The 18,447-nt window shown below is 40.0% G+C and overlaps 1 protein-coding gene across 1 annotated transcript; it reads left to right on the top strand.

Annotated features, from left to right (window-relative positions):
• Window positions 1–1,518: 1,518 nt before the first annotated feature.
• LOC139572891 (single-strand DNA endonuclease ASTE1-like) lies at window positions 1,519–17,227 on the top strand. The gene is made up of 5 exons (XM_071395737.1): window positions 1,519–2,278; window positions 14,403–14,929; window positions 15,202–15,421; window positions 16,726–16,897; window positions 17,032–17,227. Exons 1-5 carry the CDS (start codon window positions 1,537–1,539, stop codon window positions 17,225–17,227), a joined length of 1,857 nt encoding a protein of 618 aa, XP_071251838.1. The 5' UTR covers window positions 1,519–1,536.
• Window positions 17,228–18,447: the final 1,220 nt, after the last annotated feature.

Here is an 18,447-nt window from a genome sequence, read left to right as displayed (position 1 = left end):
ACAAATTCTATCCAACTGGAGTCTGGTACTCAGGCACAACATACTGTTCATGGCTAACGATCCGGCAGGGAATGGAAGTCAGGTCAGAGCTTTTGAAGGGTAGAGATGATGATCAGGACAGGTGTGCAGATTACTGACGGGAAACAGGTGCGGGTGAAATCAATCTCCCAATGAGCTAATTCGCCCGGCAACCAGACAGGGTGCGTTCCAGGACACCTGAAACACACTCCAGGACAGACACACAGGCAAACCCAGACTCAGGAAGCGGGATTCGTGACACTCACAACACCACCACCACCATGGTAACTCACAACACCACCACCACCAACACCATGGTAACCCACAACACCACCACCACCAACACCATGGTAACTCACAACACCACCACCACCATGGTAACCCACAACACCACCACCACCAACACCATGGTAACCCACAACACCACCAACACCACCACCACGGTAGCCCACAACACTGTGGTAGCCCACACCACACCACCATGGTAGCCCACACCACCACCACCACCACCACGGTAGCCCACACCACCACCACCACCACGGTAGCCCACACCACCACCACCACCACGGTAGCCCACACCACCACCACCACGGTAGCACCACCACCACCACGGTAGCCCACACCACCACCACCACCACGGTAGCCCACACCACCACCACCACCACGGTAGCCCACACCACCACCACAGTAGCCCACACCACCACCACAGTAGCCCACACCACCACCACGGTAGCCCACACCACCACCACCACAGTAGCCCACACCACCACCACCACCACAGTAGCCCACACCACCACCACCACCACGGCCCACACCACCACCACCACCACCACCACCAGTAGCCCACACCACCACCACCACGGTAGCCCACACAACCACCACCACCACCACCACCAGCCCACACCACCACCACCACCACGGTAGCCCACACCACCACCACCACAACAGTAGCCCACACCACCACCACCACGGTAGCCCACACCACCCTCAAATCACATGTTATTTGTCCTAATACAACAGCTGCAGACCTTACTGTGAAATGCTTACTTACAAGCCCTTAACCAACAATACATTTCAAGAAATAGAGTAGAGAAAATATTTACTAAATTAACTAAAGTAAAAACATTAATCAAAAAGTAACACAACAAAATTGCATAACAATAACGAGGCTATATACAGGAGGTACCGGTACCGAGTCAATGTGCGGGGGTACAGGTTAGTTAAGGTCATTTTTATACGTAGGTCGGGTTAAAGTGACTATGCATAGATATTACGCAGAGAGTAGCAGCAGTGTAAAAAACAAACAAATAGTCAGGGTGGCCATTAAATACAGTCCTTTACCAACCAACCCAACCAGTTTATACAAATGTTGTGCAGTAGGTCATCCGTTAGAGATATGACGTAAGGAAATTGAAACTTAAGGAAATGGAAACTCATCCATTGTTAAAGATGCTATAAATAGTCCTGTGATTGAAACTCTTCACTTGTGAAGACATCACATCCCACACAGAGAACATCATGGGTATCCAGGGTTTGGCCAGATTTATAAAGGATCATGGAGAGATTTTAACAGATGATCACTTCAGACACAGCAGGTTGATAATAGATGGTAGTAGTATCTTCCACATTCTTTATTCTACCTCAGGTGTGGATCAGCAGCATGGAGCGGATTATGATGGTTTTGAGGACCAGGTCTGCAAGTTCTTTAAGGCTCTGAGAGATTGTAGCATTGAACCTTTTGTGGTTATAGATGGAGGCTCCGACCACACCGACAAAAAGTTTGAAACTATCCGACAACGAGTTCAATCAAAGATCAACAACTTGTCTATGGGGCTTCAGGGGGACAGAATAATACCAGTCCTCGTCAAACAAGTCTTCAAACAGGTCCTCTCCAGCCTGAATGTGCCATTCGCACAGTGCATCTTTGAAGTAGACCAAGAAATAGCCTCCTTGGCTCAAAGGTGGAACTGTCCGGTCCTGTCCAATGACAGTGACTTTAATATTTATGAAATCCAGGCAGGATATCTGCCCATCTTACATTTTCAGTGGCAGAACGCGTCTGTGCAAGGGGGGAGTTCTCAAAATTACATCCCCTGCAAGCGGTACACCACAACAAGCTTCTGCAGTCACTTCAACATCAACAGACAGCTTCTCCCAGTCTTCGCTGCCATCGCAGGAAACGACTATGTCAACTTGCAGGACATGGGCTTTCCCATCAAGTGGAAAGGCTACCCGCCGATGGAACCCAATCAGAAGCCAAGTAAGTTTTAATAAATGATGTGTTTAGTGAAATATACAAAATACTCATATAATACTGTAGCGAACAACGGGGCACAGAAGTGAACCTTGGTAGCTGGCATGAAAGGAAAACATCCTATTCATCGTGCCAAAAGGGTTAACACACTTGGTGGGAATTGTAACGTGGTTCATATATATTTTGATTTGATTTATTAGGATCCCCATTAGCCGATGCCAATGGAGACAGCTAGTCTTACTGGGGTCCCACACATAACACAAAATACATTACAGACAAAAGACTTTACAATTTACATAAATAAATATAAAAATACATGTAGTGTGTGTGCATCTATCAGTTCCACATACATGTCAGTATATAACATGGAAGGGATTTCCATGCACTCATGGCTGTGTATATTACTGTACGTTGTACTGAAATATACATGATTACAATAGACTCGTATAATACTGTAGCGAACAGCAGGGCGTATATTACTGTACGTTTCCTTGAATTTGTTCTGGACCTGGGAACTGAAAAAGAGGGATGCTATTTTCACATATGATCATGTTTAGTGTAAGATTCAACATAGTAAACAACATTTAGAAAAACATGACATTACTACTCTACATTACAACATGACATTACTACTACATTACAACATGACATTACTACTACATTACAACATGACATTACTACTACATTACAACATGACATTACTACATTACAACATGACATTACTACTACATTACAACATGACATTACTACTACATTACAACATGACATTACTACTACATTACTACATGACATTACTACTACATTACAACATGACATTACTACGACATTACAACATGACATTACTACTACATTACAACATGACATTACTACTACATTACAACATGACATTACTACTACATTACAACATGACATTACTACTACATTACAACATGACATTACTACTACATTACAACATGACATTACTACTACATTTCAACATGACATTACTACTACATTACAACATGACATTACTACTACATTACAACATGACTCTAGTTAGTATTTATATCTGAAATCAGAAAACACACCACTGACATTCATTCTGTTTATCTGAGACAACTGGTCAAATGCAAGCAGCAACTCACAACATAGTGGATTTTACCATATGAAATACCATACAGTTACAGTAGCTTTATTTTCATTTTGTAAACAAATACTACAAATACTACAATTACTACAAATACTACAAGCAAAGAAACAGAATGAAGTGTTTCCACCAGATAAGTGTTAATTCAGAGATTAAAAGAGTACAAATTCCTTTTTAATATATTTATACAGGCTTAATATTACTGCCTGGCTGGAAGCCAAGCTCTTTTGACATCTGAAACTGAATGGGACAGTGAGAGAGAGATGGAGAAGGAGAGGGAGAGGTTGTGTAGTTTACGTCATTGTGCGTGTTTGTGTACATACTCATGTGCGAGTGTGTGTGTGACTAGTTAACGTACTGCTGCATTGCAAAGGTTTCTGTCGTATCTCTTCCCCCAAACGATTCTTGGTCCCTAAATGGTTTCCATGTCACACAGCCTGAAAATCCCAGTCATAAATCTACAGATGTCACTTAATGCATTTCAAACAGTGATTATCAGCCCCCAAACCTCCATATTGGTAAACATGATCTTTATATTTGTGTTAGTAGAGGACTCAATATAGAAGAAACATACCTTACGTTCCAAATGGCATCCTATTCCCTACATAGTGCACTACTTTTGACCAGGGCCCATAGGGTGGTGCACTACTTTTGACCAGGATCTATAGGGTTGTGCACTACTTTTGACCAGGGCCCATAGGGTAGTGCACTACTTTTGACCAGGATCTATAGGTCTATACGGCCTATTTTCATGTCATCTGACCATAACACCGGTTCCAATCCAAGTGCCAATACTGTTTCTTAAACTCCAGGCGGTGCTATGGTCAGATCACATGAAAATAGAACACTTTGGCCACGCACACCAGTGGTGAGTTCCGTAAAAAAAACAGAAGCACATGCAGAAAAGTACTTCACACCGACTGTAAAATATGGTGGTGCATCTTTGAGGTTACGGGGCTATTTTGCTACCACTGGTACTGGTATTGGTCAATGGCATCATGAAATTTACCAAGTACCAGGACATTTTAGACAAAAAAACTGGTTGCCTCTGCTTGCAGCAATACAATAACCCCAAGCACACAACAAACTCCATCACAGTCTCCGGACTTGAACCCCATTGAAAACCTGTGGTTTGAATTGAACAGGGCCAGTCCATAAGCACAGACAGAGGATATCAAGGATCTGAAAGGATTCTGTATGGAGGACTGTTCTAAGATCCCTCTCAATGTGTTCTAGAATCTCAGAAAACATTCTAGAATAAGTCTCAGTACCTTTGTCCTCACAAGGTGTTCTAGAATCTCAGAAAACATTCTAGAATAAGTCTCAGTACCTTTATCCTCACAAGGTGTTCTAGAATCTCAGAAAACATTCTAGAATAAGTCTCAGTACCGTTATCCTCACAAGGTGTTCTAGAATCTCAGAAAACATTCTAGAATAAGTCTCAGTACCTTTATCCTCACAAGGTGTTCTAGAATCTCAGAAAACATTCTAGAATAAGTCTCAGTACCTTTATCCTCACAAGGGGAGGGTGCCGTAGTGTTGGAGTGCCAATAATTCCCATCAGGTAGGAAGACTACTCACAGATGGAACCCAATCGGGAAAAAAGTATATATTACATGTATATTGAAGGATGCTTAAATACTACAGATTCATATAATATACATGTACTTCAAATACAAGATGCACTTTCCTAGTATATCTTTAAGTATACTACACATATACTATAATTTCACTTCAATACACTTATTAAAAGTGCATTTTAAATGAACTTTTTTCAGTCTTTTAGTAGTGCCTTTAAGTTTATTTTTTATTTTTTATGAAACTCTGCTCAAAGAGTGATCAAGTACACGATAGGTATAGTTTCAACTGAGTTTCAAAGTACTGGTAACACTTTATTAAGGTCCCTTATTAAACCATTTATAAACAGTTTGTAAAGAGCTTACTTACCATTTATTAATCATTATTCCTACATTCATTTGTAGATGTCAATAAGCAATCAATCTGAAGCTGAAAAAAAAGAAATCTCAAAATCGTAATGTGTACATTAATAAACACTATTTTAATTAACTGAAATGTCCACATAAAAAATATGCAAAAACAATTATATATTACCCAGCATTCATTTCTGCAGGTGAAGTTTTTATTTAAAATATTATTTTCTTCCTCATCAAATCAGAGTTTATTGGTCGCGTACAGTGTCTTCAGAAAGTATTACTGCCCCTTCAATTATTACACATTTTATTGTGTTACATCCTGAATTCAAAATGTATTAAACATATTTTTTATCACCCATTTACACACAATACCCTGTAATGACAAAGTGAAATGCATTCAAAATTAAATACAAAAATATCTCATTTACATGAGTATTCACACCTCTGAGTCAATACATGTTGGAATCACCTTTCTGGGTAAGTTTCTAAGAGTTTTGCACACCTGGATTGTACAATATTTGTCCATTATTATTTTCTAAATTCTTCAAGCTCTGTCAAATTGGTTGTTGATCATTTCTAGACTACCATTTTCAAGTCTTGCGATAGATTTTCAAGCAGACTTAAGTCAAAACTGTAACTCAGGAACATTCACTGTGTTCAGAGTAAGCAACTCCAGTGTATATTTGGCCTGGTGTTTTAGGTTATTGTCCTGCTGAAAGGTAAATTAATCTCCCAGTGTCTGGTGGAAAGCAGATTGAACAAGGTTTACCTCTAGGATTTTACCTGTGCTTAGCTCCATTCCCTCTCTTTTTTTACCCTTAACCTGTCTGGCTCTGGCGTTCCACTAGCGGAACTCCTCCCACATTCCACTGAAAAGGCGAAATTCAAAAGATATTTTTTTGAAATATTTAACTTTCACACATTAACAAGTCCAATACAGCAAATGAAAGATACACATCTTGTGAATCCAGTCAACATGTCCGATTTTTAAAATGTTTTACAGCGAAAACACCACATATATTTATGTTAGCTCACCACCAAATACAAAAAAGGACAGACATTTTTCACAGCACAGGTAGCATGCACAAAGCCAACCTAACTAACCAAGAACCAACCAAACTAACCAAGAAACAACTTCATCAGATGACAGTCTTATAACATGTTATCCTGTTGGGGATGAGGGCGCTGTTGTGGCTATTTATGCTAATCGTGTAATTTTTTGAAACGGCTTCCCACAAAGTTCTTGATCGTACAATATGCATATTATTATTATTATTGGATAGAAAACAGTCTATAGTTTCTATAGGAGTTGAAATTTTGTCTCTAAGTGGAACAGAGCCCATTCTACAGCAATTTCCCTGACATGGAGTCAGATTCCAGAAATGTTGGCCACTGTTCTGGAGTCAGTTAAAATGCCACTGTTATTGCTATGACTATACGGACACTGCTTACGTCTTCCCCTGGATGTCTTTACGTGATGACGATTTGAATCGGGTCGATTGCACGTTCACAGGCACTATAAATTAAAAAACCCTGAGACTAGTCAGTCTTTTGGAGCTGCGTCATGCGCATAGAGGGCACCGACCCGCACCTGTTCCAAGCATTAGTGGAGGGAGTAATATTACTCGGGTCATGTTTCTACTCGTTATGGGAGTTAAAAACATCATAAGGTAGTTAATTTAAAGCGTTTTATAGCAATTTATATCCGTTTAGTGCGATTTTGGGACATTTATTTCTGAAAGGCTGTGAATTGCTGGGCACGCTTCCAGTTCATCCCGAACGCAGTTGGCATTTCCACATGGCAAGAGGACAGCTTTCCACCAAAAGACGATTGGACCCAAGAAAGGATCCTTTGCCCAAGATACCGATGGAAGAACAGCTCAAAGTAGGACATTTTTATTATGATAAATCGTGTTTCTGTCGAAAAGTTTTAGTGGCTTCGGACGCCATGTTTTTTGACGTAGCTTCGCTTGGCGCAAGCTGTATTGAAAAGTAAGGATAATTTAAAAAATGTAATTCCGCGATTGTATTAAGAATTAAATTGTCTATCAATCCCTGTCCACCCTATATTTTTTAGTCACGTTTATGAGTATTTATGTATAAGAGTAGATCACTGTCTAAGTGGCGCACAGACTTTTTCTGACCAGCTGAGCTACATTCCACATTGTCTAACCATGATTTTGGTGGCTAAATATAAACATTTTCGATCAAACTCTATATGGATTGTGTAATATGATGTTACAGGAGTGTCATCTGAAGAATTCTGAGAAGGTTAGTGAAAAAATTAATATATTTTGGCGATGTTTACTTTTATCGCTCACTTTGGCTAGAATCAATGCTGGGCTGCTATGTGCTATGTGCTATGCTAATATAACGATTTATTGTGTTTTCGCTGTAAGACACTTAGAAAATCTGAAATATTGTCTGTATTCACAGGATCTGTGTCTTTCGATTCGTGTATGCTGTGTATTTTTACGAAATGTTTGATGATTAGTAAGTAGGTAAACACGTTGCTCTAAGTAGTTTTTCTATTCCATTTGTGACGGTGGGTGCAATTGTAACCTATGCCATCTACCTGAAATATGCACTTTTTTCTAACAAAACCTATCCTATCCCATACCATAAATATGTTATCAGACTGTCATCTGATGAGTTTTTTTATTGGTTAGGGGCTATAAATATCTTAGTTTAGCCGAATTGGTGATAGCTACTGGTGTTGGTGGACAAATAAAAGATGGTGGATTATGCTAATGTGTTTTTAGGTAATAGATGTACATCTTTACATATTGTGTCTTCCCTGTAAAACATTTAAAAAATCGGACATGTTGACTGGATTCACAAGATCTGTGTCTTTCATTAGCTGTATTGGACTTTAATGTGTGAAAGTTAAATATTTAAAAAAAATATTTTTTTTGAATTTCGCGGCACTGGTTTTTCAGTGGGGGTGGGGGGGGAGTGCCGCTAGCGGCACTCTCATCCTAGACAGGTTAAACAATAAATCTATGTTTTGTTCGAAAAATGTGCATATTTGAGGTATAAATCAGTTTTACATTGCAGCTACCATCACAGCTACCGTCACAAATAGGACCGAAGCAGCCAGAGTAATTACAGACACCAACGTCAAATACCTAAATACTCATCATAAAACATTTCTGAAAAATGTATGGTGTACAGCAAATTAAAGACAAACATCTTGTGAATCCAGCCAATATTTCCGATTTTTTAAGTGTTTTACAGCGAAAACACAATATAGCATTATATTAGCTTACTACAATAGCCTACCACACTACCGCATTCATTCATCAAGGCACGTTAGCGATAGCAATAGGCACGTTAGCGATAGCGAATAAACCAGCAAAAGATATATAATTTTTGACTAACCTTGATAAGCTTCATCAGATGACAGTCCTATAACATCAGGTTATACATACACTTATGTTTTGTTCGAAAATGTGCATATTTAGAGCTGAAATCAGTGGTTATACATTGTGCTAACGTAGCATCTTTTTCCCACAACATCCGGATATTTTTCTGACACTTTTTCTGACACACATATTCTGACCAAATAACTATTCATAAACATAACTAAAAAATACATGTTGTATAGGAAATGATAGATACACTAGTTCTTATTGCAATCGCCGTGTTAGAATTCTAAAAATAACTTCATTACGACATCCAGCTTAGGTATAGCGAGAGAGTGCCCAAACTCTGGGCGCAAACGACTAGTTCACATGTACGACAGATATATGAAAAAACATCATAAAATGGGTCCTACTTTTGCTGATCTTCCATCAGAATGTTGTACAAGGGGTCCTTTGTCCAGAACAATCGTTGTTTGGTTTTAGAACGGCCTTTTTCCCTCTCGATTTAGCAAGCACACTTGCCAAGTGGCGCGAATCTCTCCATCGTCAACAAACTCAGAGAACAGAACACGGCAAAACTCCCGAAAAAATTTCAATAATCTGATTAAACTACATTGAAAAAACATACTTTAAGATGATATTGTCACATGTATCAAATAAAATCAAAGCCGGAGATATCAGAAGGCAAATCCAGGTCCCTTCTCGCACTCTCCAGAAAACAGGAAACTGGTGACACGTCATGCCAAAAGCTATTATTCGAGCCCAGATCAAGTTACACACTCAATTTCTTCTCTCACTGCTTGTCGACATCTAGTGGAAGACGTATGAAGTGCATCTAAACTAATAAATATCAAGGACTTTAATAGGCAGCCCCTAGAACAGTGCATCGATTTCAGATCTTCCACTTCCTGTCAGGAAGTTTGCTGCAAAAGGAGTTCTGTTTTACTCATAGATATAATTCAAACGGTTTTAGAAACTAGAGAGTGTTTTCTATCCAATAGTAATAATAATATGCATATTGTACGAGCAAGAATTGAGTACGAGGCCGTTTAAATTGGGCACGATTTTCCCCCAAAGTGAAAACAGCGCCCTCTGTCCTCAACAGGTTTTAACCTAGTCCTTAACGATTACAAGCATACCCATAACATGATGCAGCAACCACTATGCTTCAAAATACGGAGAGTGGTACTCAGTAAGGTTTTGTATTGTGTATATATAAATATATACACAGTTGAAGTCGGAAGTTTACATACACCTTAGCCAAATACATTTAAACTCACTTTTTCACAATTCCTGACATTTAATCGTAGTAAGAAATCCCTGTCTTAGGTGAGTCAGGATCACCACTTTGTTTTAAGAATGTGAAATGTCATAATAATAGTAGAGAGAATGATTTATTTCCGCTTTTATTTATTTCATCACATTCCCAGTGGGTCAGGAGTTTACATACACTCAATTAGTATTTGGTAGCATTGCATTTAAATTGTTTAACTTGGGTCAAACATTTCGGGTAGCCTTCCAGAAGCTTCCACAATAAGTTAGGTGAATTTTGTCCCATTCCTTCTGACAGAGCTTGTGTAACTGAGTCAGATTTGTAGGCCTCCTTGCTCGCACATGCTTTTTCAGTTCTTGCCACAAATTTTCTATAGGATTGAGGTCAGGGCTTTGTGATGGCCACTCCAATACCTTGACTTTGTTGTCCTTAAGCCATTTTGCCACAACTTTGGAAGTATGCTTGGGGTCATTGTCAATTTGGAAGACACATTTGTGACCAAGCTTTAACTTCCTGACTGATGTCTTGAGATATATAGATATATATAGATATATCCACATCATTTTCTTTCCTCATGATGCCATCTATTTTGTGAGGTGCACCAGTCCCTCCTACAGCAAAGCACCCCACAACATGATGCTGCCACCCCCGTGCTTCACAGTTGGGATGGTGTTATTCGGCTTGCAAGTGTAACGGATGTGAAATGGCTAGCTAGTTAGCGGTGGTGCGCGCTAATAGCCTTTCAATCGGTTACGTCACTTGCTCTGAGACCTTGAAGTAGTTCCCCTTTCTCTTCAAGGGCCGCGGCTTTTGTGGAGCGATGGGTAACGATGCTTCGTGGGTGACTGTTGTTGATGTGTGCAGTGGGTCCCTGGTTCGCGCCCGGGTCGGGGCGAGGGGACGGTCTGAAGTTAAAACTGTTACACAAGCCTCACCCTTTTTCCTCCAAACTTAACGATGGTCATTATGGCCAAACAGTTCTATTTTTGTTTCATCAGACCAGAGGACATTCTTCCAAAAAGTATGATCTTTGTCCCCATGTGCAGTTGCAAACCGTAGTCTGGCTTTTTATTGCGGTTTTGGAGCAGTGGCTTCTTCCTTGCTGAGCGGCCTTTCAGGTTATGTTGATATAGGACTTGTTTTATTGTGGTTATAGATACTTTTGTACCTGTTTCCGCCAGCATCTTCATAAGGTCCTTTGCTGTTGTTCTGGGATGAATTTGCACGCTTGCCACACCAAGTACATGAATCTCTAGGAGACAGAACGCGTTTCCTTCCTGAGCGGTATGACGGCTGCGTGGTCCCATGGTGTTTATACTTGCATACTATTGTTTGTACAGATGAACGTGGTACCTTCAGGCATTCGGAAATTGCTCCCAAGGATGAAACAAACTTGTGGAGGTCTTGGCTGATTTCTTTTGATTTTCCCATGATGTCAAGCAAAGAGGCAATGAGTTTGAAGGTAGGCCTTGAAGTACACAGGTACACCTCCAATTGACTCAAATTATGTCACTTAGCCTAACAGAAGCTTCTAAAGCCATGACATCATTTTCTGGAATTTTCCAAGCTGTTTAAAGGCACAGTCAATTTAGTGTATGTAAAATTCTGACCCACTGGGATTGTGATACAGTGAATTATAAGTTAAATAATGTAAACAATTGTTGTAAAAATTACTTGTGTCATGCACAAAGTAGAATGTACTAATCGACTTGCCAAAACCATAGTTTGTTAATTAACAAGAAATTTGTGGAGTGGTTGAAAATAGAGTTTTAATGACTCCAACCTAAGTCTATGTAAACTTCCGACTTCAACTGTATATGGGATATGGGGGATTGAAAATTATGCAGACAATTACATTGATGGACGCTACAATCTATCTACATACTATATTAGAGCTGATCTACCCCCTAAAATAAAAATAAAATTAAGAAAACAGGAATAAAAAGTGACCACCCTAAAATACAAATAAAATTAAGAAAACAGTAATAAAAAGTGACCAGTGTTCAATGGTTATGTACATAGGTCAACAGTCTCTAAGGTGCATATTTAGCTTATTCAATTGTTTTAATGTTCATTTTCCAACTGAATAATGTTGTACTTTTAATTACACATTACAATACATTTTTTATTTATCACCTTAGTGCAAAATGCCGCTGGTGCACAGTTATCAATATCTTTAAAATTGCCACAACTGCTTGGTGAATGGCCTGTAACTGGCTTAGGGGATGCCTTGTTCAATTTAGTTAACCTGTATGTGGCTAATTACGAGCTAAACTACTTCTATGCTTGCTTCGAGGCAATAACACTGAAACATGCATGAGAGAACCAGCTGTTTTGGAAGACTGTGTGATCACGCTCTCCGCAGCCAATGTGAGTAAGACCTTTAAACAGGCAACATTCACAAGGCTGCAGGGCCAGATGGATTACCAGGACATGTACTGCGAGCATGCGCTGACCAACTGGCAAGTGTCTTCACTGACAACCTCTCCCTGTCCGAGTCTGTAATACCAACATGTTTTAAGCAGACCACCATAGTCCCTGTGCCCAAGAACACTAAGGTAACCTGCCTAAACGACTACCGACCCGTAGCACTAACGTCTGTAGCCATTTCTGCCCTCCGAGTTCATAGTCATTATTTAAATAGACCCATTTAATTTTGTCTAGCTTGCCATTCCAAATAAAGTGGAATATTTTTACTTCATATAATTTACCAAAAAAATGGTTAGGTGTAGGCGGGGCCAGAAGTAAATATGTAAACTGGGATATGACTTTTTTCCACAAATAGACAAATATTGAAAATGTACTTTCTGTTAAAATGTATTGTAGTGAGATGATTTTTTCTTTCAGGATATGAATACTGAGTATGTCCACTTCAATGTCAGACCATTTAATTGGAAAACTACACGGTATTGTGAAAGTTAAATTGTTTTGTGATCCAATACGTAATATGGTGCACTCATCGTAATTCGGTTGTAATACAGAGAGGGTAGAAAAATTATCTAGATCCTCTATGAGGTCTGTACAGGGATCCAAGTTGCGGATTTAAAAGAAAACATGAATCGTCAGTTTACAGTGACACCTTTGTTTTTAAGACCTGGATTTCTAGCCCCTTAATGTTGGATCTGATTTTAATTGCTAACATTTCGATGGCCATAATAAATAGATATGCCCAAAGTGGACAACCTTGTTTTAATCCTCTTGACAGTTTAAAACTTTCTGAGAAGTAGCCAATATTTACTATTTTACACCTGGGGTTACTATACATAACATTAACCTATTGTATAAGTGAAACCTATTTAAACTATTGTATAAGTAAACTAGTCCAGACATTTATATATACATTCCAGTCCTATTTTATCAAAGGCCTTTTCAAAGTCAGCTATGAATAGCAGGCCTGGTTTTCCCAGATTTTTCACAGTGTTCTATTGTTTCCAGTACTTTTCTTATATTATCTCCAATGTATCGTCCATGTAAAAAACCTGTAGGATTAGGATGAATAATATCCGACAATACATTTTTAATTCTATGCATTTTGCTAGAATTTTTGCATCAGAACACTGAAGTATAGGAGGCCTCCATTTTTAAAAATTGACTTATATTCACCACCTGGTTCCTGTCTCAGTAATAGTGAAATCAGACCTTCTTTCTGAGTATCTGATAGTCTAACATTTTATAGGAGTGGTTAAAACACACTAATATTGGACCTCTGAGTACATCAACAAAGGTTTGATATACCTCAACTTCCCGTCTGGATTTTCCCCAGACTTAAAGTCTTTAACTACATCAAGAAGTTCCTCCTCTGTAATTTGGCCTTCACTTGAGTCTTTCTGTACAGCTGTTAATTTTACATTATTAATAGAAAAAGATCCGTACAATTAACTTTGTTTCGTGGAGATGGAGGAGACTGAAATGAAAATATATGCTTAAAGTATTTTTCTTCCTCTTTCAAAATATAATTTGGTGAATCATGAGTGACTCCGTCATTTGTAACAAGTTTCAGTAAATTATTTTTGGTAGCATTTCTATGTTGACGATTTCAAATAGCACTTAAATTATCATGTTATTATACTAATACTATAACGACATTGATTGATCAACTAAATCAAACTGAATTTGAGTATACGCACAAGCTGTCAGCATACGTGGGAACTCCTTTAAGAATGTTGGAAAAGCATTCCAGGTGAAGCTGGTTGAGAGAATGCCAAGCGTTTGCAAACCTGTCATCATGGCAAAGTGTGGCTACTTTGAAGAATCTAAAATCTAAAATATATTTTGATTTGTTTAACACCTTTTTGGTTACTACATGATTCCATATGTGTTATTTCATAGTTTTGATGTCTTCACTATTATTCTACAATGTAGAACATAGTAACAATTATATATATATATATATGTGTGTGTGTGTGTGTGTGTGTTTTTTGTGCTTGGGAAGGGGTTGTCTTCTTCAACAGGTTGCTGGATTGGCTGGCCTCTTTCCAGGAGCAGCAGGAGGCCTTGGACTCTGTGCCCAGCCTCATCGGTCATGGGATCAACAGAGACAACATGGATGCTGCCCTCCTGGCCCTCTCTCTGAGCATAGAGACATACCAGCTTCAACCCGGTTGCCTGGAGAGGTTCTTCAATGATGGCGAGACTCCTGATCCCGACCTTCTCCCAGACCATCTGAGTGTCCTTCCACACTGGACCCTGCTGCCGTTGATGAGGGGGAAACTTTCCTCCTACATGATACACATTCTGCTGCTGAGGCCAGTGATACAGGCTGTCCAAGTGGAAGATCCCAAATTACCCAGTGGGAACATCACCTCTCGGCCCATACGGCAGGTATTCTACGGGCTGCTGCTGGGTGAGAGGAGGGAAGTGGAGGAGTATGACAGGGAAGGCACGAACCTGACCAGCAGCATGGTTAAAGCCATCCTGCCCAGAGTTGCACAACAGCTGCAGCTAAACGAACTGGATCAGGTATGTAGACATGTGATATAGTATACTGTATATCAGGTATGTATACATGTGATATAGTATACAGTATATCAGGTATGTAGACATGTGATATAGTATACTGTATTTCAGGTATGTATACATGTGAAATAGTATACTGTATTTCAGGTATGGATACATGTGATATAGTATACAGTATATCAGGTATGTATACACGTGATATAGTATACAGTATAATATAAACATACTGCTGTTTATTCTGAAATTAATTCTCATTCCCTTGTTCTGTTTCTTAGGCTCCACATTCAGTTCGGCTTGAGGTGTTTTTGGAGACCCTTGGTGTGTCCCAGTCCACTTTGAATGGTGTCCCACCTCATCTGGGACTTCCTGTGGCTGTTACCTACTACTGGCTGAGGCACGCCCATCCCCGACCAGACCTTCCTCTCCTGCAGGCCCTGCTACTAGGACTGGTGTACGGAGAGCTCTGCAGACAGAGGAAGGGAGAGGAAGGAACAGGTATGGTCCAGAGCATGAATGAAAACAAACACACAGACTCACACAGACGACACCATTCTGTATACCTCTGGCTCTTCTTTGGACACTGTGTTAACAAACCTCCAAACGAGCTTCAACGCCATACAACACTCCTTCCGTGGCCTCCAACTGCTCCTAAATGCTAGTAAAACTAAATGCATGCTCTTCAACCGATCGCTGCCCGCACCTGCCCGCCCGACTAGCATCACTACTCTGGACGCTTCTGACTTAGAATATGTGGACAACTATAAATACCTAGGTGTCTGGTTAGACTGTAAACTCTCCTTCCAGACTCAAATTAAGTGTCTACAATCCAAAATGAAATCTAGAATCGGCTTCCTATTTCGCAACAAAGCCTCCTTCACACATGCTGCTAAACATACCCTCATAAAACTGACTATCCTACCGATCCATGACTTCGGCGATATCCTTTACAAAATAGCCTCCAACACTCTACTCAGCAAATTGGATGAATATACTACCCACCACTGCGACCTGTATGCTCTCGTTGGCTGGTCCTCGCTACATATTCGTCGCCAAACCCACTGGCTCCAGGTCATCTATAAGTCTTTGCTAGGTAAAGCCCCGCCTATCTCAGCTTACTGGTCACCATAGCAACACCCACCCGTAGCACGCGCTCCAGCAGGTATATTTCACTGGACATCCCCAAAACCAACACCTCCTTCGGCCACCTTTCCTTTCAGTTCTCTGCTGCCAATGACTGGAACGAATTGCAAAAATCACTGAAGTTGGAGACTTATATCTCCCTCACTACCTTTAAGCGTCAGAGGTCAGCGCAGCTTACCGATCGCAGCTGCTGTAAACAGCCCATCTGTAAATAGCCCTTCCAACCAACTACCTACCTCATCCCCATATTTGTTTTAGTTTTTCTGCTCTTTTGCACACCAGAATTTCTACTTGCACATCCTCATCTGCACATCTATCACTCCAGTGTAAACTGCTAAATTGTAATTATTTGCCACTATGGCCTATTTATTGCCTTACTTCCTTACTACATTTGCACACACTGTACATTGATTTTTCTATTGTGTTATTGACTGTATGTTTGTTTATGTGTAACTCTGTGTTGTTGTTTTTGTCGCACTGCTTTGCTTTATCTTGGCCAGGTCTCAGTTGTAAATGAGAACTTGTTCTCAACTGGCCGACCTGGTTAAATAAAGGTGAAATAAAACAACAGGGAAAAAAACTATGTAGAAATCATAAATATTGAATTGTGTGAAGTGCAGCCAATGACTCCTCCCATTTTTGTGTATCGGGGTTTATAGAGGAGGGACCAGTGTTGGAGAGGCTGAGAGACCTGATTCAGAATCCTGATTTAGGAGCTGATTTAGACCTGGGTGTGGCCCACGCCTATAGCCAATGGCAGTGCTGCATGAGGGAGGGCCTTGACCTGAACCAACTGCTGTGTCTCCCTCTACCTGAGCCTCAGTGTGCCTGGTAAGGTGTCACTTCCTGAATCAACCCTAACCTCTAACCTCTAGAGTAGACCAGTGGTATTCCTTTACATTGTTTTCTATCCCAGCAGCAACACAGCTAATTCAACCCTCTGTTGTTTCCCTGTTGGAGTCTAGGCTGTACAAGGGAACTCTGGTGCACCAGCTTGTGGGCCAACTGAGAGGGGGGGTGACCCCGGATTCTCTCCTGATGGAAGACTCTTCCTCTGAGCAGCTGTACAGAGCCATGCTGGAAGCCATACTCAACTCCCAGGAAGCTGAGACCACTGGACAACCTGACGGCCCCTCTGCAGATTCTGGTGCTGGAGGATGAAGATTTTGATGATGATGATGATGATGGAGTAGGCTGTACTGAAGTCCCAATGTCCCGTCACAAGAGGAAGGAAAGATTCAACAAAGCTCTGTTGAGTTATAGATATAGGGACCACTATATAGGGACCACCTGTTGAGTTATAAATATAGGGACCACTATATAGGGACCACCTGTTGAGTTATAGGTATAGGGACCACTATATAGGGACCACCTGTTGAGTTATATATATAGGGACCACTATATAGGGACCACTAAACACCTGTTGAGTTATAGATATAGGGACCACTATATAGGGACCACTAAACACCTGTTGAGTTATAGATATAGGGACCACTATATAGGGACCACTAAACACCTGTTGAGTTATAGATATAGGGACCACTATATAGGGACCACTAAACACCTGTTGAGTTATAGATATATGTTTTCTGTGACAGTTTAGTGACAGAGTGCATAGGTAGGAAGGCCCCACTTGCACTCACACATGGAGCATAGAGAACATTGATAAGAGATTTGACATTGATTAAAGAAAATAAGAAAAAGTAGAATAAATGAATTGTGACAGGTTTATTGAAGTGAAAATTCAAGGTTAAATAAGTTAAATGTTAAAGGTTGAAAACATTGTGAAATATTAAAGGTGGATTAATGTAGCACATTAAAATGGTTAAGAATGTTATATTGTTGTTTTCTGTAAGGTGTGATGTATATAGACTGTGTTTGTTAGAGGAGGAGGTTGATAATGTAATACTGTTGGAGTGTTTAAAATGTTGCATGTTTAGAATGTAATGGGATAAATAAATTAGGTTGGATTAGGATTAGAATTGAGTGGAATAAGAAACCTTAATGTTTTGAAAATGTATGTTTTAAAGGTGACTGATAATGGAGTACACTAAGGCTAGCTCGAATTGGAAATCCCAGGTCAGAAATTTTTATGAAATATTTTATGTACATGTTTTAATGAAAGACTAGAAAAATAAATGTCCTAAATGAAATGTGTGTGCTTGCTGGTCTTGAAGTAGGTATTACGGGGGATTTGTAGTAGTAGTGGTAGTCAATGATCCCTCTAATTCTTTTCGGCAGTCAGAAATGTTCAGGTCTGCTGAGCGCAAATTTGAACGTTGTGAAAATTCTGTGCAACTTCTGGTGCATGTTTACAGTGAACACTGAGGCTGTACCCGCTTTAAGTTACAGTTTACAGTGAACACTGAGGCTGTACCCGC

The sequence above is a fragment of the Salvelinus alpinus genome, chromosome 4 (assembly GCF_045679555.1).
Source record: "Salvelinus alpinus chromosome 4, SLU_Salpinus.1, whole genome shotgun sequence".
In the NCBI taxonomy this organism is placed as follows: Eukaryota; Metazoa; Chordata; class Actinopteri; order Salmoniformes; family Salmonidae; genus Salvelinus; species Salvelinus alpinus.
This window is presented reverse-complemented; position numbering and strand designations above follow the sequence as displayed.

Coding starts and splice junctions, on each gene's coding strand:
- LOC139572891 (XM_071395737.1), top strand. CDS start 1,537: ATGGGTATCCAGGGTTTGGCCAGATTTATAAAGGATCATGGAGAGATT. Junction 2,279..14,402: donor GGAACCCAATCAGAAGCCAA/GTAAGTTTTAAT, acceptor GTGCTTGGGAAG/GGGTTGTCTTCTTCAACAGG. Junction 14,930..15,201: donor AGCTAAACGAACTGGATCAG/GTATGTAGACAT, acceptor TCTGTTTCTTAG/GCTCCACATTCAGTTCGGCT.